The sequence below is a fragment of the Phacochoerus africanus genome, chromosome X (assembly GCF_016906955.1).
Source record: "Phacochoerus africanus isolate WHEZ1 chromosome X, ROS_Pafr_v1, whole genome shotgun sequence".
NCBI lineage: Eukaryota > Metazoa > Chordata > Mammalia > Artiodactyla > Suidae > Phacochoerus > Phacochoerus africanus.
Window position 1 is genome coordinate 10,849,481 of NC_062560.1, and position 19,547 is coordinate 10,869,027.

At 48.0% G+C, this 19,547-nt stretch overlaps 1 protein-coding gene across 4 annotated transcripts; it reads left to right on the forward strand.

The window, feature by feature from the left end:
- Positions 1–1,313: 1,313 nt before the first annotated feature.
- Positions 1,314–17,268, forward strand: MSL3 (MSL complex subunit 3). 4 transcript variants are annotated; one of them, XM_047764632.1, is made up of 14 exons: positions 1,356–1,588; positions 2,452–2,587; positions 2,869–2,951; positions 3,323–3,418; positions 3,760–3,860; positions 4,536–4,621; positions 5,485–5,607; positions 6,164–6,324; positions 7,123–7,281; positions 9,076–9,338; positions 9,979–10,088; positions 12,804–12,903; positions 13,508–13,592; positions 16,468–17,268. In XM_047764632.1, exons 1-14 carry the CDS (start codon positions 1,416–1,418, stop codon positions 16,565–16,567), a joined length of 1,776 nt encoding a protein of 591 aa, XP_047620588.1. In that variant the 5' UTR covers positions 1,356–1,415; the 3' UTR covers positions 16,568–17,268. The 4 variants fall into 4 exon arrangements, with proteins under 4 accessions (XP_047620590.1, XP_047620588.1, XP_047620589.1 ...); XM_047764633.1 differs by having other exon boundaries at positions 1,388–1,517; XM_047764634.1 differs by lacking the exon at positions 2,452–2,587 and having other exon boundaries at positions 1,314–1,517.
- The last annotated feature ends 2,279 nt before the right edge of the window (positions 17,269–19,547 follow it).

Below are 19,547 nucleotides of genomic sequence, written 5' to 3' on the forward strand. Positions count from 1 at the left end.
AAGGAGCTGGGCATCTTAAGGAGGGCATTTTGCAAATGAAAAGCCCTCCTCCTGCAGAGCAGTAACTGCAAGGAATGGGTAAGTGGAGAACAGTGAGGGAATCCCGGAGGGGTCTATCTATCTCGTGGCTGTGTCCAAACTGAAGTGTGAAGGATGTGTACCAGGAACCCAGTGAAGGCGGAAGCAAGTGCACATTTCTGGAAGCAGGAACGGAGCCCAGAGTGTGGAGACCTGGCAGTTCACTAGGACCTCAGAGCTGGTCTCCAGTGGGTCCCAATGCACCAACTACATTGCCTTAAGACTGCCCATTCCTCAAAGGAAAACACACCCAGCACCGTCTTTCGTGTCTCTAGAGGTTTGCCCTTCAAGAAGGGTCTTCCAGGGACTTCCCTGGGGGCTTAGCAGTTAAGGATCCAGCTGTTGTCACTGCTGTGGCTCGGGTCACTGCTGTGAGGCAGGTTAGGGCTTGATCCCTGGCCCCAGAACTCACGCCAGCCTTGGCTGCGGCCAAAAAAAAAAAAAAAAAGCGTCTCCCAGCGTTTGTCATTCCTTCATCCCATATCGCCTGGGCATCCCTTCTGTGTAGGTACCCGCTAGGACAGGCCATACAATACCTCTCAACTGTAGGGAGTTTTCAGTGTATGGCAGAAGACGACCTTAACGGAACCTCACTGCACGTTCTGGGGGCTGAGACACAACGCTGGAAGCTGAGACTTAGGATGTTAAAGACCTGGTAAGGACTCATCAGCTTCGCCGCCCACTGCTCACCCGCTGTCACAGGAGGGCTCCAGGCCTGCCACCTGCTCCTCCTGGCCCAGAGGTGCCCCAGTGCTTTCTTCACCCTACAACCTTCCGCCCCCGCCCAAGACCACTGCCCATCTAGACCCGACTCCGGCCCTACATCCTCCCCGCTTGGCCCTACTTAGCGGCGCGCGCTCCGCTTAGGTGGCCGATGCGGCGTGGCCAAGGAGCTCCCAGAGGGCGGCCGCCGGCCTCCCCACCGCCAGTGCCCCCTCATAGACGGGCTCTGTCCGGGCATCTCCCGTCCCGGGACCGGAGAGCGCGCGTCCGGCGCGATGACCCCGTGGGCGCGACCCCTTCCTAGGAGGGCTGGAGGGGCCGCTGGGCGGGCGGACCTCGGGCGCGGGCTCCCCACTCGCCGTCTACCCGGAGCCCGGCGGGAACTCACAGAGGCGCGCCCGGTCGGGAGCGCGCGCGTCCGGCCGCTCCGAGGTCCGGCAGTGGCGCGGGGCGGGCAGAGGCGGGGCGGAGGGCGGGACGGCCGCAGCCTCCGCCAGTCCCCGCTCCGTCCCCACCACCCCCGCCACAGCGCGCCACCTCCCCGCCCCCACCCCCCTCCCCCACCGCGCGCGCTCCGCCCGCCCCGGAGCCTCGCCCTCCGCCACGATGAGCAAATGAGCGCGAGCGAGGGCATGAAATTTAAATTCCACTCAGGGGAGAAAGTGCTGTGCTTCGAGCCTGACCCCACCAAGGCGCGAGTGCTGTACGATGCCAAGGTGCCGCCGCGGAGGGACAGGGAGGACGCGCGGGACGGGGACCCCGGGCCGGGAGGCGAACGCGGATGCGGGTGCGGATGGCGCCGCGGCGCGGGGGAAGTGGCGGGGCTGGGTCGCTCCCTGCTAGCGGCTCCTCGGCCTGCGCGGCGCCGCGCGGGCGGCAGGGGGCGCTCGCGGGGCACGGCGCTGGGGAGTCGGGGCTCGGGCGCTTCCGCTTCCGCCTGGTGCCGGTGGCGGTGTGGGCGCCATCGGAAACCTCACACTTCCGGTGTCCAGAGGCTGTGGCAGGGGCCGCGGCCCCCGTTTGCCCACGCGAGGGCCGCGTGGGCCGCGCAGCCGGGAGGCCGCTCGCACACAGTCTCTGCCTTCGGGTTAAATTTCCCCTCAGGCTGCGCGGTGTAGCGCCCCACGGGCTCCTGTCCCACGCCCTGACCCCCCCCCCCCGCCCCGCCCCGTATCCATAGCGCCACCGCGATGGCCCCCTTCTGGCGACGTCGTTGCCCTGGGACCCAGGCGTATCTGGGCCTGGTCCCTCCCTTAGGCCTTGACCCCTCACCCCGAGGGCAAGGTTGATCCGGTGTCTTCGTCCTTCAGGGCCTTGCGACATTTACATTTTCAGTCTCCGTGTCGCGCCCCGTGCCACTCCACCTAAATCTCGGGGGCTTGGGGGGAAATTGAGCCACATCTGCAGCTCCTCAGGTCTGGATGGCGAGGGGGAGTGGGCCTCGCAGTCTGGGGGTGGGGTCCGGCCCCGGGCCCCGGGCCCCAGGTCCCAGGCCCCAGGCCCCAGGTGTGTCTGGGCGGCGCTGCCCTGGAGAGGACTTCCCAGGCCTTTCGGGCTCCGCCCCCCGCTGCCCCCGTCTCCGTTAGCTGTGCCTCCTCCCTCCCCGCCTGGAGTCTCCTTAAGGGTGACACGCCCCATCATTCGCCCCAGACGTTCCCCCTGGGGACATCGCTGGGAGGGATGGCCTAATCCGCCAGCCGAACTGGCCCTGGACGCAGCGGAGCCCAGCAGACTACAACTCCCAGAGGTCTCACGGCTGCAGCTCGCTGGTCTGGCCTGGACTCTGGTTAGTGACACATTGGCCGGCCAATGCCTTCAGAAGTGGCACCCTTTCTCACAGTCAGAGACCAATCAGGGGTTGGTTGGAGGGATGTTTCCTATTTTGAGGCATCCACTCAGGAAAAAAAATGGAATTGAAAGGAAAAATGTTTCAGCCCCGCTCTCTGTCTAAAAAAGGAGAGAATGCTTTCTTTTCTTTTAAAAAAAGGTCGATGATCTAGTTTTCCTGATCCAGCTTCCAATATTCTGTATGTTCTGTCGTTTGTGGACAACATTTCCTGATTTCAGATTGTCGATGTTATTGTTGGGAAAGACGAAAAAGGCAGAAAGATCCCAGAATATCTGATCCATTTTAATGGTTGGAACAGGAGGTGAGTGTACTTGTTAAACCGGACGGAAAGTTGATAATCTCTGCACAGGCACACTGCAAACGTCTTTGTTAAGTTTTAGAAACACTTCATTTCCTGTTGTTGTTGTTTTTTAATCAAACCTTGCCTCCTTGGAAGAATGATGACTTCTAAATCGATTGTATTTTTATTCTCTTTGGGTAATCCTGGAAACCCCAGTTGCTTCTGTGTCTGAATGAGTTCCTTTTTCAGTTTATTTGCATCTTTTGTGTGATTTTAAAATATTTCAATAGTTTTCTCAAATGTGAAGTAATTCTCTGATGTGCTGTTAGCATTTGTTTCATATCAAACTGAAATACTGAATGTTACATGCTTTTCCTCTTTTGTTTGATTAGCTGGGATAGATGGGCAGCTGAAGATCATGTCCTTCGTGATACCGATGAAAATCGGAGATTACAGCGTAAATTGGCAAGAAAAGCTGTAGCTCGCCTGTAAGAATACCAACATCCTGATATCAATGTTCCTCCGTATTTTCTTGCAGTGTTTAGAATTTTTATGATGTGAAAGTTAAAGATGATGAAATCTGACATAGGCATGGAGTATGAATTTGGCATAGGTAAAGCTTGTTAGTGAATGGTGTTTCTATGGTGTTCTAAGTAATTGCTGTGCTTTCAGGAGCTTACTGTGTAGTGTTCTGAAACAGACATTACCACTTAGGTTTTGCAGTGGAATTTGCTTAGGTACTTAAGAATAATTGTTATTAGATACTCTTTTTTACCTGCAGACCCATATGGGTCAATGTCAACATTTCAATTTTGTTTATCTGTTTCAGGAGAAGCACAGGAAGAAAGAGGAAGCGCTGCAGGTTGCCTGGGGTGGACTCTGTCTTGAAAAGCCTCCCCGCGGAAGAAAAAGATGAAAATGATGAAAACTGTGAGTGGCTTGACTCATTTTTCTCTGGTTAAAAGGATTTTTTTTTTTACCTCGTTCTTTTCTACCACAGGATCGAGGGGGAAGATTTATTAGAATTATAGACAGGAAAACTGGTTTTTTTTTAATGAAGTTCCTGGGCTAGGGGTCGGAGCAGGACAGGGAAACATTTTCACATTGTATACAACATTTGTTCCTTTTGTTTTTGACAAAGTAGCAATCGGTAAATTCCTAATTAGATCTCCTGAGTCATGGGCACTACCGCTGCCTTTTCAGCCCGTTGTCTTTAACTCCTCAGAGGTCCATTCTCTTGTTTTCTTACCCCCACCCTTGTTTTGGCCACCCCCATGGCCTGTGGAAGTTCCTGGGCCAGGGATCGAACCCACGCCATGGCAGTGACCCCAGCGTCTGCAGTGACAATGCCAAATTCCTAACTCATTAAATGCTTTAAAGTCAGTTACTTGGGTGATTTTTGCATCCATCAAAATCGGTGTTATATTTTTTCAAAATAAATTTGTTTTCTGAGAGGTGCAGTATTTGTGTTTAGCACTTAAAATACATGCAGGACTGCAGTTTATTGTTTCTCTCAGTAGAACACACATGCCATCTTAAAGAATTGTAAATATAAAGGTTAAGGACGTATGTAAAGCAGGTTTGCCTGATATTTTTGGGTTTTAGCAATAAGCAGTTCCTCTGATGACAATAGTGAAGAAAAGGATGAAGAAATAAGTGAAGAGAGTGATATTGAAGAAAAGACGGAAACGGTACACAGGTTTTTTTACTTTTTTTGTATGTATAAATTTTTTATTGTAAAATCTCTTTGTTTTTGGTGTATATTCAGTTGTAGAATTATGCGGTCAAATTTTTAGTTGTGAAATGTTTTGTAAGTATACATTTTTAAAGACCAAAGATCAAGTTGGATTTCATGTTTAAGAGAAAATAATCCTTATTTATAGTTACGAGCCTTCCGTGGCTCTTTAGACCCTTAAACTCTTGCCACAAATCATAGTTAACCCTTCCTTTCTAATGAAATTGTGCACTTTATTTTTATAGTAGTGATTAATTTTTAATTTTTTTGTTATTTTATATGATTTTTATTTTTTCCAGTGTTTTGTTAATTTTTACTGTACGGCAAAGTAACGCAGTCATGTGTATATACATATATGTGTGTATATATATATGTATATATATACGTATATATATATATATATTCTTTTCCTTACATTATCCTCCATCAGGTTCCATCACAAGTGACTAGTTATAATTCCCTGTGCTCTACAGCAGGATCCCATTGCTTATCCACTCCGTGATTAATTTTTAAATGATGTGTATCAGAGCTTGGCATCTTCTGCCTGCCTGCCTGCCTACCAAGTGAATGTAAATCCCACTGGTAAAGTTAATTCGGGAAGAAACAACCTAAGCATTTGCGGTGTGCTTAGTGCCCTAAAACACGTTAACTTCTGGTCTTGAATGTACTTTTCATTAGAACACGTGGCACCATTGCTGCCATAAATGTCAAGAGGCGAAGCGGGTTTCTTTTACGGTGGGCTGCCCTGTGTTCGTCCTTAATTGGCTATGGACTGTGAACCTGTCTTAGGTGGTTACAAATGGAATTGTGATGTTACAGAAGGAAGACCCAGAGCTGCACGCGAAAAGGGAGATGGAAGAAAGAACAATAACTATAGAAATCCCCGAAGTTCTGAAGAAGAAGCTTGAGGATGATTGTTACTACATCAACAGAAGGAAACGGGTATACGGGGAGATACATAACATAGGCACTTGTAAGGGAGCTTCCGTTTAGCCATATTTTGCAGTCACAGACTCAAACAGTTGAGAGCCTCGGAGGAATGAAATTCATAGTTTAAGTTCTGTGCTGAGTCGCGTTTTCAACTTCTCTGACAGTTGTGTTCTGATTAAAGTGTGAACAGTTTTCTCCAGCTCTGGCTGCCCATTGCAGTTTTCTAGGGAGCTTTGCAAGGTCCTGATTTCTGGGCTTCAGCCTAGAGGTTAAGACAAAATTGATCTGTGGTGTTGGGGCGGCAGCTGTGGATATAGTCTTAGAGGCTCCCCGGCTGGCTCTTGTGGATCACTAAGCTGAGAACTGCTTGTATTTATTTAAAAAATTATCACTGTAGTCTCCATGGGGCTATGGTCAGTAGAAGAAAAGAAGCAGAGCTTCAAAGCACATTTCTTCAAAAGCCTCTCTTTAAACAGAATTGGCTTGATTTTTGAGTTTGAGCAATGATGTCAATAATGCCACTGTTTCTTGGAAGGGACACATCAGATGTTTCTGTTTTCGTTAACAGTTAGTGAAACTCCCATGCCAAACCAACATCATCACCATTTTGGAATCGTACGTGAAGCATTTTGCTATCAATGCAGCCTTTTCGGCCAATGAGAGGCCTCGTCACCATCACGCTATGCCACATGCCAACATGAGTGTGCATTATATCCCAGCAGAAAAGAAGTAAGTGCCGGAGGGAGGGTTGGTGTTTCATGGTTCTCTTTGGCTATTAGAGACGTGGCTTCCATTTAGAGCAGGTAACACTGTTGCTGTTTCAGTTACTATGAATTCATTTAGTGTAGCGCTTAATGATTCGCTTAATAACCAGTTTGCTGGAATGTCAAAGGACTGTCCCTTTTTTTGCAGTGTTCAGTAACTCTCGAGGTGTGCGGCATGGGTCCACCGAGGATATGCAGCACCTCAACACTAAGACTAGTTTTTTTCATTGATGGAACTTTGGGGGATCAGTCTTTTTTTTCCTTGAGAAGCATCACAATAGGGGGTGAGGATTGTACCAAGGCTTCTTTACAGATAGGTCTTTATCCCAGTCTGAGCAGTTGGCCTCATAACCTGACTTGTGCCCACAGCCCAGCTAGAGTCAGACACATAGATTGTTCAAGTTAAAAGAGGTGTTAGGAGTTCATCAGGGCCGCCCCCTTGAGCTTCTGGTGGGTGGGGTCTGCCCACCTTCTGCAGCACAGCCTGCTTGGGTTCCTTGTGTGGCCCTGAACGTAGTCATTTGTGCCGTCATTTGTGTCCCATGTACTAAGCTACAGTTGCTGGCGTGCTGCGCTTTGTATTCTGGATTTATGTTCCCATTTATACTTTATCGCTAGCATCTACAAACTCATTTGATTTTTCATATATATAGGTGTAATATATAGCATTTAAAAGTCTTCCTTATTAAAAATGTGCAACTTCATTGTGACATTTTGGAAAGTTCTCTTATATCATTGCATTTCTAATCTCTAATCCTTCCAGCGTCGACCTTTGTAAGGAGATGGTGGATGGATTAAGAATAACCTTTGATTACACTCTCCCACTGGTTTTGCTCTACCCGTATGAACAAGTTCAGTATAAAAAGGTGACTTCGTCCAAATTTTTTCTTCCGATTAAGGAAAATACCACGAACACTAACAGGTAAGTTCACCTCCACGTCCGTCATCAGCCATCAGCAGTCAGATAGCTACATCTGTTTTCAAAGATTTCCATTTGATGCTCTGGGGGCCAAGATGTTTGGAGGAGGAAGTAGATTGCAAAGCGCCCATACTGATGCTTTCCTCTTTCCCTGGGTAAGCTAAGGCATCGTGCCCTTTCACGTGGCTCTGAAAGGTTTTACCAAGTCAGGAGTCCGGTGTAGAGAAGTTGGATTGTGAGTAGCTATCTCCTTCTTTCCAAAGACAGTGTGGCGGAGAGAGCACGGCCTGAGAAGGCTAGAGGATGTGGGCTTGAATGTGGCTCCCTCACTTACAGGTTGTGTGACTTGGGGCCGTCGCCTTCTGAGCCTCTGGCTTTTGCTTCTGCAACAGAAAGAACATTGGCGGAGTTCCCGTCATGGCGCAGTGGTTAACGAATCTGACTAGGAACCATGAGGTTGTGGGTTCGGTCCCTGGCCTTGCTCAGTGGGTTAAGGATCCGGCATTGCCGTGAGCTGTGGTGTAGGTCGCAGACGGGGCTCGGATCCTGCGTTGCTGTGGCTCTGGCATAGGCTGGTGGCTACAGCTCCGATTCGACCCCTAGCCTGGGAACCTCCATATGCTGTGGGAGTGGCCCTAGAAAAGGCAAAAAGACAAGAAAATAAAAAATAAAATAAAAAGTACCCCTGTAAAAAAAAAGGAAAAAAAAGAACATTGGCTTCCGCAGATAGTTATTAAATGAGGAAGTTTGCGAAGGTCCAGCCACTCTTGGCCTTCAAGGAGGGCTTAGTTTCCTTCCCGCTCTGCTGTGTTACCACTTTCTTCCCTCGGTGACCCAGCATGCCCACATCTCTATAGTCTTTGGGGGGGAACAAAAGTCCCCCCCACCTACAGTAAGCTACTTCCCTATCTGCCTGAGTCCTCTCTTCCCGAGCGAGAGAGTGGTCCCGTCTCGTGATTGCCACTCAGCCCTCTCTTCTTGGGTGTTTAGGGTCTGCCTTTGTCTCCCACCTCCCTCTGCTCCCCAGGGCACCGGCGCCTTCCCAGTTGCCGCACCCCGCGTCGGTCACCCTCCCCTTCCCAGGGGGCCTGTCTCCTGGCCGTCTCTTCTCAGCCCACTTTCCTTCCCCGTTGATTCCGCCCCCTTGGAGAGGCCCATGTGACTCACTGGGGACCTCTGTGGATGTCCCTCTGCCCTGCTCCCAACCTTGAGGTTCCCAGAGTCTGGGGTGGACTGTGTGTTTCTGCAAAGCTTGGCCAGCGTGTGCGGCGTCTCCCGTCCTCTCTCCGTGGTTCCGTGGCGCTGGGACAGTGTGGAATTCTTCCTCTCTCGCCCGGGCTTTCTCAGCCTCGGCTTTCCTGGTGTTTTGACCTCTGTCGCCCTTGGCAGTGGGCCGCCCTGTGCACTCTGGGCTGCTGTGCTGCATGCCGGGCTTCTCCCGCATTGGATGCCGGTTGCGTTTTTCTGGTCGTGACAGTCCGAGCTCTTCGGAGGGTGTCAGTGTCCCTGGCAGAGCGGAATCACTGCCTACTGAGACCCCCTAGGAAGGGGCACCACCGTCTTGAATGCCAGTGTGCCTTGAAGAGTTACTGAGAGCATTCAAGCGACAGAGTGTGTGTCCTGTTACTTTTTAAGAAAAATCCCTGTTTTGGCCCATTTGGAAGTGAGTTTCTGGCCCTGCTGGGGCGGAGTGGCAGGTGCGCTTACTGTCTGGAGGAGGACACTGCGGATTCCCTCCAGATCTGGCAGCAACTCGGCAGGCCAGGCACGTGTCACATTTTCCGCTTTCTTCCCTAGGAACCAGGAGGAGCTCTCGCCAAGCCCACCTTTGTTGAATCCGTCCACACCACAGTCCACGGAGAGTCAGCCAACCACCGGCGAGCCAGCCACCCCCAAGAGGCGCAAAGCCGAGCCCGAAGCCTTGCAGTCCCTGAGGCGGTCCACGCGCCACTCCGCCAACTGCGACAGGCTGTCTGAGAGCAGCGCCTCTCCTCAGCCCAAGCGCCGGCAGCAGGACACGTCGGCCAGCATGCCCAAGCTCTTCCTCCACCTGGAAAAGAGTAGGTCCCTCCCCCGTGCGGACAGAGCGGACGTCTCCTTCGTGCTTGGCCTGGGCCTGGCCCTGTGCTGCGGGAAGGAGTCCCGGCGGCAGGAGGGGCTGGGGAAGCACGGGCGGAGCACGCGGTCCCAGCCGTACGCGCCCGCTCGGCTGCGGGAACCTGACTCGGGAGGGTGGCCTGCCGGAGGCTCACGAGGCACATGCCCTCATCGGCAGTCAGCTGGGCGAAGGCAGCTCGCCCACGCCTTCAGGAGGCCGTTCGCAGTCCCTCCCTATGCCCCCATCCCAGCCCTAATCTGTCGCATGAGGCAGCCGCTCCTCCCTTCTTGTTCCTATGGATTCGCCTCCTCTGGGCCTGAATTCCTCTCCGTGGAATCAGACAGTATGTGGCCTTTGGTCTGTGGCTTCTTTCTCTTGCCATAACGTGTTCCGGGTTCATCATGTTGTAGCATGTATCCGCACTCGACGCGTTTTCTTTCCTTTTTCCCCACCAAATAATAGTCCAGGGACTGTCTTTCATCGGAAGGTCTTACTGTTACAGATGACTACCTTCCCTGTTGTTGGTAATAGTCTTCCAGCAGCCCTTAGGGCAGCAGCCCTGTGATTTACAGGTGAATAACCAACATTGTTTCCTTTTGAAGAGACGCCTGTTCATAGCAGATCATCCTCGCCTGTTCCTCTCACCCCCAGCAAGGAAGGGAGCACGGTGTTTGCTGGCTTTGAAGGCAGAAGAACTAATGAAATCAATGAGGTAAAGCGTTCGTGTCTGTTGTTCATCCCAGCGAGTCTTGGCTCCTGCAGTTGCTCAAGTCCCGGGGAGGAAACGGAGTCTCCTTAGGAGAAACATTGTCGCACTTGCCGTGGATGTTAACAGAAGGGTTCACACGAAGTGTGACATTGTGTTCATTGTGTCTAAGATGAAACAGTGGTCAGGACCCCAGCCCTACACTTAACGCTCATCTTTTGTTTCAGAGAAGTAGGAGTGTTTTCATTTTATAGAACAGTTGTCAGCACACTTTTTCTGCAAAAGGCCAGGGGCTACATAGTTTAAAGCTTGTGGGCCACACAGTTGCTGTCAAGACGCCCCCCAGCTCCACAGCAGGTCTAGACACTATATGTAAGTGAATGAGTGTGTCGTGTCACAATAGCATTTTATTGATGGACGCTGAAATTTGAATATCAGATAATTTTTGTAAGTTATGAGATAATATTCTGCTTTGGGTATTCTTCCAACCATTTAAAAATATAAAACCCATCCTTAACAGTAATATTTTTAAGGCCAGTTAACTGAAGCGAATAGCGTTTCAGGAGTTCGGGAGATGCCTTCATTCGCTGGGCTATCCTGTTAATCTTACTGAGGGGGTGGAACTTCCTTGCTTCTGTACACAGACAAAGACGGCTTTGCTACACCGAATGTTTGATGACGCGGTTTCGGCAAACTTTTCTTATAAAGGGTCTGATTGTGAGTATTTTCGGGGTTGTGTACCAGTGTGAAGGCGGTGTGGACAGTTCACAAATGAGCAGGTGTTCTGTGTGCCCCCCCCCCAATTCATTCATGCATGCTGGTGATCAAATTGCATAGGATTTTCATATGTTGTGAAATATTATTGGATTTTTTGAACTATTTATAAACATAACTTTTTAGCACACGCAGGTTGGATTTGGCACAAGGGCTGTTAGGTTGGCTGACCCCTGACAGAAAACCCAATTTGTGTTACAGTGGTGTTTAACGAAGGTTAGGAAATTTCTGCTACAAGCAGTCCCTAATGTCCCGTTTTTTGAGACAAGAAGGCCCTGCCCGTGCTATTATTCAAGGGGAATCCTCTTTCTCAACGTGTGACTATTGAGGCAGGGCCATTCCCGCTCTGGTCACTGGCGCAAGGCCACCATCTAGTGGTTGTAGGCACAGCTGCACGCGCTCGCGAAGAAGTAGAATTTTCCTAGTAAACAGTCGGAATCAGGGGGGCTCTCACAGTGATGCTCGAGACCTTAGTGCTTTCCCCGCTCTGCAGCCTGCTTTTAACCAGGGCTCTGCGCACTGACCACCTGAGGCTCTCCCAGTGGTCTTTGCTGCCCCATCGCATCAGGGGGAAGTCTGGACTTGCACATTCCTGGCTGGGATCACAGCCCATGCACACCCCAGCAGAGAATCCCTCCACTGGAAAACGATTATTTCCTCCCCCCACCCATGCAACTTTGATCAGTAGGAGGTGGTTTACTGCACTGAGGTGCAGAATTGAGTGAGGGAGGTAGACTGGCTGGCTGACTAGCTAAGTGACCTGCTCTTGCCCATACACATGTGTGCTTCATGCATCCAGTGATCACAGGTTCCCCTGTGTTCACCTGCAGTTTCCCTGCTGGAACAGTTCCCAAGCTTCAGCTGTGTGCACCATGGGACAAGGTGCTTGGGATAGGATAACGATGCTGAAACTTAGCCCTGCCCAGAGCTTTCTAGAGCACAGAAGGGTGGTTTTAGTGGGGCAGTGGCTGAAGCCTGGACCTTTGGCATGGAGTCATACAGACCCCGGTGGTACTTGTTCACGTCTCCAATTTCAGTTGTTTAAATTGACTCCATCAGCCTTTCTGGGGTTGTTTTGACATCCTTCTGCTTTGTCTTCTAGAAGGTTACCTTTGGCCCTATTGTTTACAGATTAAACCTGACAGATCCCCAAAAGCAAAGCAGTCACTCTGTAGAATAGTCCTATAATTCGCTGAAGTATTTCTATGGAAGTTCATTCAGAGAGTCTTAAAATTCATCTCTTTAACGCAAGCCCCCAATCCGCCCATAGTTCTGAAATTCAAAGTGAAGGGAAAGAGATCAGTTGCCAGGGTCGAAGTCTGTTTCACTTGATTCAATGGTCACGTGAGTTTGCAAAGTGAATCTAACATAGCAGAAAGTCAGAGAATCTTGAAACAATGGTAACGTTGCTCAGAACATCTCTGAGTGACTTTTTGCAGCTTCATTCCACAGAATTTCCAATAAAGGAAAGGGCGCAAAATGACCTACAGTTACAGCTAATTTATAGGTAGTAGCTCTAGAAAATTAGGAAATCAGGTATTTCCCCAATCTAATTTTAAGTCTCCCCCTACTTTTATTTTTATAAGCTTGTGTTTATTTTGATACAGTGGTATGTTTTTTCCTCTGCATACAATTTGTCATAATTTTTAGGTGATTAGAAATGTCTCCATGTTGCCAAGGAAGGTGGGTTGGCTTTAGAACTTCCTCATTGGATTTTTCCACATTGGGTTTCCTCTCATTTTCTGGTCCAGCTGTGAGGCAGCTGCTGAGGTGCCAGAGGGATGAGAAGCTTGGGGGGTAGAAATGTGACACGTGACACATGATACCTTCCTATTGGCCTAAGAATGTCAAAGCGTGTGTGTTTCTGCTGGGATTCCAAATATACAGATTTGTTGGCAATGGAGTGTTAGGAGAAATCAACAAAGTGTTCACTTGTGCTTTCCGCAGGTCCTCTCCTGGAAACTTGTACCCGACAGTTACCCCCCAGGTGACCAGCCACCTCCACCCTCTTACATTTATGGGGCGCAACACTTGTTGCGATTGTTTGGTAAGAAATCCTGGTCCCTGCTTTCTTCTTACCCTTTTTTTTTTCTTCTGCCTTTTTTGTCCTTTTTAGGGCTGCAGGTATGGCATATGGAAGTTCCCAGGATAGGGGTCCAATTGGAGCTACAGCTGTCAGCCTATACCACAGCCACAGCCACAGCCACGCCAGTTCTGAGCCGAGTCTGCGACCTATACCACAGTGCACGGCAATGCCAGATCCTTAACCCATCGAGCGGGGCCAGCGATTGAACCTGCATCCTCACGGGTACTAGCTGGGTTCATTACCGCTGAGCCACAGTGGAAACTCCTCTTCTGCATTGGTTTTAACACTCGTAGGCTTATGTACATGTCATGGTAATTTCGGGGTCTAAGAAAAATCATTAAAAGTTGATCTCTTAAAAAAAAACAGAATGAATCTTAAAAAAAAACCAATGAATTTCATAAAAATTGTAATATTTGTACTTCTCCTCTGTGTTTGGTAAGAGTTTTGGTTTGGTCGGGTACTGTGGATGTTAATTTCAGATCAAATAAGGACACATGGGGACCTGGAGGAGAACTTGTGTCCTGCCGCTTGTAATGGTTTTACTTTTTTTTTCTTTTTAATGCAGTTAAACTTCCAGAAATCCTTGGAAAGATGTCCTTTTCTGAGAAGAATCTGAAAGCTTTACTGAAGCACTTTGATCTCTTTCTGAGGTATTGTTTGTTATTACTTTGTCAAAACTTACCTCTGCCACCTTATGCATGACCTCCCTGAACTTCTTTTGAGCAGACGTGGGAGCTGGCTCTGTGGTATTCTAAATGGCAGCAGTACTGCCTAAGTTTGAGTGGTTCTAACAGTGATTGTAACCTGGAGGGTTTTGGCTGCTGTTTCTTTCTTTCTTTTTTTTTTTGGCTTTTTGCTATTTCTTGGGCCGCTCCCGCAGCATATGGAGGTTCCCAGGCTAGGGGTCTAATCGGAGCTGTAGCCACCGGCCTACGCCAGAGCCACAGCAACCCGGGATCCGAGCCGTGTCTGCAACCTACACCACAGCTCACGGCAACGCCGGATCGTTAACCCACTGAGCAAGGGCAGGGACCGAACCCGCAACCTCATGGTTCCTAGTTGGATTCGTTAACCACTGCGCCACGACGGGAACTCCTGGCTGTTTCTTTTCGTCGTAGTTTATCTGGTTTCTGAGTATTTGTTGTGTCACTAGAAGAATCCAGGTAGATGGCAATGTAAACAAAATTTATTTTCTACAGAAGTGATCGAGATGCATCATACTTTCAATTTCAGTTTTTATTCAGGAGCAGCCTAAGTATGAGGCTTTTCTTTGTCGCATGTATGTAAACTAACTTAAATTTATAGGTTGGATTTTGGTGTCTGCTTTGGAGTTAAGATAGATGACCAGTAGTCTGTGCTGATGGTTGGTGAATTCAGAGAAAGGTCTTGTTTCCTTCACCCGACAGAGCCAGTCATTTTATTCGAGGATCATTCGCCCCGAGGCTCTGCCCTCCCCGTACTGGGGGGCTGTGGGCCGAAGCCTCATTTTTGCCTGTGGCCCATCTCCCCTACCCCGATGTCTAATGATCCGTTTTTCTCGGCATTGAAGGCTGGTTGTCACCCTGCCTCACCCAGCTTGTTCTGTCTGCCTGACCTTGTGTGTTCATTCTCTTTAAAGGAGTACCTTCGCCTTGTATTTAGGCCTCAGCCCACAAGAGCTAATCAAGTAGGATTTACCAGAGTGGAGAACACTCCAGCCAGAGAAGGGAGTCTGGGAGTTTTTAAAAGATACTTTCATGTGGACGTTTTGAATAAAGTATCCACAAGTGGCTTAGATGTTAACATTTTAGGAGAAACAAGTTTCAGAAATGCCCTCTTCCCCTCCGGCGTTCCTCTCAAACAGACCCACGACTCTATTAGGCAGTAAAATCTTGTGAGTCAAAAATCAAAGAATGCCAGAGTGAGGAAGTTGCAAGGTAGCAAAGGAGGCCTGCTCATTTCGAGGTATGCCCAATACAAAATAGAAATTAGGGGTTTAGGTGGTAACTTAGAAAAATTTACAAACAAACATAGTACAGTTGGCCCTTGAACAACACAGGTTTGAACTGCCCACATCACTTTTAGGGGATTTAAAAAAAAAAAATAGTTGGAGTTCCTGTCGTGGCTCAGTGGTTAACAAACCCGACTGGCATCCATGAGGACACAGGTTCAATCCCCGGCCTCGCTCAGTGGGTTAAGGATCCGGCAGCACCAATTGGACCCCTGGCCGGGGAACCTCCATATGCCACAGGTGCAGCCTAGAAAGGCAAAAATAAAAATAAAAAATAAATTAAGAGTAGTAAATACTATAGTACTTACACAGTCCACATGGTTGGTTGATTGGTTCCTGCCAATTAGGAAGGACAGTGGATCCGGAGAGCCCAACTGTAAGTTGAACAAGGATTTTCAACTGCAAAAAGGGTTGGTGCCCCTAACTCCCGCATTGTTCAAGGGTCAGTTGTAATGGATTTTGAAAATGTATCCAAGATATCAGCTAGAGAATCAGTGGATCCATAATTGTTATAAATTGTATCCAATCAGAGAAGAAAGAGTTGGAATGAATCTGACTCAGTTTTTCCTGAAGAACCTTTCACAGAGGTTTATCCTTGCCTTCTTGAGGAATTCAGGCAGCTGGGAGAAGGCTGGGGAAATAAACACAAAGCTAATTACTTAACTGACTAGTTAATGTGGCCCATGTGAGAGTGTTTTAACCCTTCCTGGTGAAATATTTGATTCTTCAGAGTCAAGATAGTATCTCTTTGTTGCAGATTCTTGAATGACTGGCTCCATTTTAACATCCATCCATAGTTGGGCATGAATGAGTCTTGTCTATTTGTTTTGGTACTGTAAGCTGGAACTGTAGCATCTCTTGGCAGGGCAAATTAGGACACAAAATGCTCTGTCCTAATTAAACCGTTCAGTTGTCGTTTAACTTAGCCTATATAAGTCCTGTGAATTTCTCAAGTGACATTTATTGAGTTTATAATTAAAAAAAATTTTGTTTTACGGCTGCACCCATGGCATATGGAAGTTCCCAGGCCAGGGACTGAATCCCGAGCCGCAGCTGCAACCTACATGGCAGCTGTGGCAATGCCAGATCCTTTCACCCACTGCACCAGCCTGGGGATCGAACCTGAAACCTCCACAGTGACCCGAGCCACAGCAGTTGGGTTCTTAACCCACTGTGCCATGGCAGGAACTCCTATAATTTATTTCTGATAGTTTGTTTTTAAAGCAGAAAAATGTAGAAATAATCGCTGAGGCCTTTTTGCACTGAAGTGTTTGTATTGTCAAGACTGCCATCTAGTGGAGTTGAGGTTCTGTTTTGATTTGTACACTTGATAGGGGAAGGATTCTGATGACATAAAAATTAACATAGAAGCTAGATATTTGCAATGAAATCAATATTGTGGTTATTATTTTTTTCTATCAAATACAAAAAAAAGAGTGAAATGTTTGAGTGGTTGGAAGTTAAGATTTTGCTTCCTGGTGTTTAGTCTTTACAGTGCTGCTCATCAGGGCTTTTTTTTTTTTTTCTTTTTCCAGGTTTTTAGCAGAATACCACGACGACTTCTTCCCAGAGTCTGCCTATGTTGCTGCCTGTGAGGCGCACTATAGCACGAAGAACCCCAGGGCGATTTATTAAGGTTTCGATGGTTCTGGACGAACAGTTTCTCTAGCTTTGTGCTCTCAGTTCCCAGTAAAGAACTAGGGAGTGGGTGGGCCTTCTTTCCAGGCAGAGCAGATGCAACGCCCACCCTGGGGGCTCTGGCAGAGGCAGGCCCATTTATTTGAGTTGCTTACCTACTGTAGTCATTTCTGTTACGGATTACCTCCCAGGTCCCTGAACGGCCTCGGACATCTGAGGCTTGCCACGGAACTCTTTGCCTTTGTCACCTGTGATGGTGGGAAAAGAGTAGCTGTGTTCACAATGAAATGTTCCTGAAAGTGTGGATAGGTTGGGCTGTTTCAGTAGATATTGGAATTTATTTGTTAGCAGTAACCACCTTTTTTAGTTGTTAGCATTAAACAAATTTGTTTTGCAAACTCTTTTCATTCTTGTGATGAGGCTAAGCAACTCTGTCCAACAAATTTTATTTTGCTTGGAATCCATGAAGTAATCCTAGCATATCTTAGAGGGAATTGATATTGATTGCAAAAGAACATTTACAGCTATACATTTGCTTATTACAGATCCTTTTCTGTAAAACCTTATTTTTGGTGATCTAAATAAAGCATTGCCTGAATGTTTGAGATTTTACAGCTACACTTGGTTGTGTAATGTTATAATTCCCTTTCTGTAAAATGTTATTTTTGGTGATCTAAAATAAATGATTTGGGAGTTCCCATCATGGCTCAGTGGTTAATGAATCTGACTGGCATCCATGAGGATGCAGGTTCAATCCCTGGCCTCGCTCAGTGGGCTAAGGGTCCGGTGTTGCTGTGAGCTGTGGTGTAGGTCGAAAATGAGGCTCGGATCCTGAGTTGCTGTGGCTGTGGTGTAGGCCAGCAGCTGCAGCTCTGATTAGACCCCTAGCCTGGGAACCTCCATATGCTGTGGGTGTGGCCCTAAAAAGCAAAATAAATAACTGGTGCCCGTCTTATCGGAAAGAACCAGGAGAGTTTTCACTCTGGCCTCGTCCTCTTCTCTTTATTACAGAAAAATAGCAAGGTAACCCTGATTCATAACTTTTTATGCTTATTTTGTTTAGGCTTTTAAACAATCTTTTAAAGTCGTTTTTTTTTTTTTCATTTTTGGCTGCCCTGTGGCATGTGGAGTTCCCCTGTCAGGGATCAAATCCAAGCCAACAGTCAAGACCTAAACCGCAGCTGCAGCAATGCTGGGATCTTTAATCCACTGTGCCGGGCCGGGGATCAAAGCTGCGACCCAGCACTCTCAAGATGCCACCAATCCCATTGCACCACAGCGGGAATTCCTCTTTGTGCCTTTTTTTTTGTTGTTAAGGCCTTTTGTTTTTCTTTCCTATTCTGATTTTGTATCCTTAGCATGACTAGAAGGTGGATACTGGAAGGTGGTACAGCTCCTTGCTGTCTTTTAGCCACACTCCGGCCTGGTATGGGGCCAACATACTTATCTTCTTCCATTTTTACCAGCTGATGGCCTCTGAGGTCACCTTTCTAATCCTCGTCTCAGTCTCTGACATGCCTGCCCCATCCCTATCCCCCCAGGATGTTTTAGAACATTCCAACTCTTGTTTAAGGGATGCTGGTACCATACAAGCCTTGAACATAGCATCCGCCTGTTCTTGTACCTCAGCATAGTTAACCTTAACTTCCCAGGATTACTGAACAGGAACGACGAAGGCCACGGGGAGTTTTAAAAGGTCTCTAAATCGTTCCGTCGGAGAGACTTCTGTATACACCAGCCCACGAAAGTCAGAACCTCCGAGTCAAGTAGATGTCATCTTAGAGCACAGAGTTGCTAAGTAAAACTCGGGTTTTGGCTTCTAATCTGGAGTAGCATTTGGGTTCATGCTAGGCTCCTCCATTTGGCTTATGCAATGCTTGTTTAAATCTGGTGCACCTGCAGTGTTCTCTGAATTGTTGAAAAAGTTAAATCAGGAATTATTTATGGCCTGGAAAAGAAAACCTTTCTCTCTATAAAATAATCTTCTTGTTGGAGTTCCCGTGGTGGCGTAGTGGTTAACGAATCCGACCAGGAACCATGAGGTTGCGGGTTCCATCCCTGGCCTTGCTCAGTGGGTTAAGGATCCGGTGTTGCCGTGAGCTGTGGTGTAGGTCACAGACACGGCTCGGATCCCACGTTGCTGTGGCTCTGGTATAGGCTGGTGGCTACAGCTCTGATTAGACCCCTGGCCTGGGAACCTCTATATGCTGCGAGAGCGGCCCCAGAAAAGACCAAAAAAAAAAAAAGTGTCTTACTTTAACCAGTTCTAAATTTTAAAAAGTATAATGTAACCATGAGTGGCAACATTTCCCAAAATTAATCTTCTCATTGTCCAAGAAAGAACGGATAATTCTGTTCTTATAACTGTTGTGTAGACGTCAGGTGGGTTTGATAATTAAGTTTTTACGAGTTATAAAACATGGCAAGATGGTGTTAAGGGACTTGATATCCATTGGGAAAAGGAGTTTCAGCAGATGAAGAGCATGGACTTCCCGTCATGGCTCAGCGGTTAACAAACTTGACTAGCATCCATGAGGTTGCGGGTTTGATCCCTGGCCTTGATCAGTGGATTAAGGATCCGGTGTTGCCGTGAGCTGTGGTGTAGGTCACAGACACGGCTCGGATCCCACGTTGCCATGGCTGTGGTGTAGGCCGGCGGCTACAGCTTCTATTAGACCCCTAGCCCAGGAACCTCCATATGCCGTGGGTGTGGCCCTAAAAAGACAAAAATGAAATTAAAAGCAGTAACTCGGGGAGATGGCATTTACACCCCAAGAAGATAAGACTCCTCAATACACCAGTCAAGTCTTTTTTTTTTTTTTTTCTTTTTCTCTTTTTTAGGAATGCAATGGAGACGCCTTTTTTGAGCTTTTCCTTGTCTTATACTTGAGCCAGATTCTTCCAGATGTTCATTTGGGATGAACCTTTAGATAGTGCTTTTTTTTTTTTTTCTTTTTTGCTTTTTAGGGCCACACTC

What these genes read in the sequence shown, in the direction of transcription:
- MSL3 (XM_047764632.1), top strand. Translation starts at nt 1,416, where the DNA reads ATGAGCGCGAGCGAGGGCATGAAATTTAAATTCCACTCAGGGGAGAAA. An exon ending in TTTAATGGTTGGAACAGGAG is followed by an intron (nt 2,952 to 3,322) that starts GTGAGTGTACTT and finishes TTGTTTGATTAG; the next exon opens with CTGGGATAGATGGGCAGCTG. An exon ending in TATATCCCAGCAGAAAAGAA is followed by an intron (nt 6,325 to 7,122) that starts GTAAGTGCCGGA and finishes TAATCCTTCCAG; the next exon opens with CGTCGACCTTTGTAAGGAGA.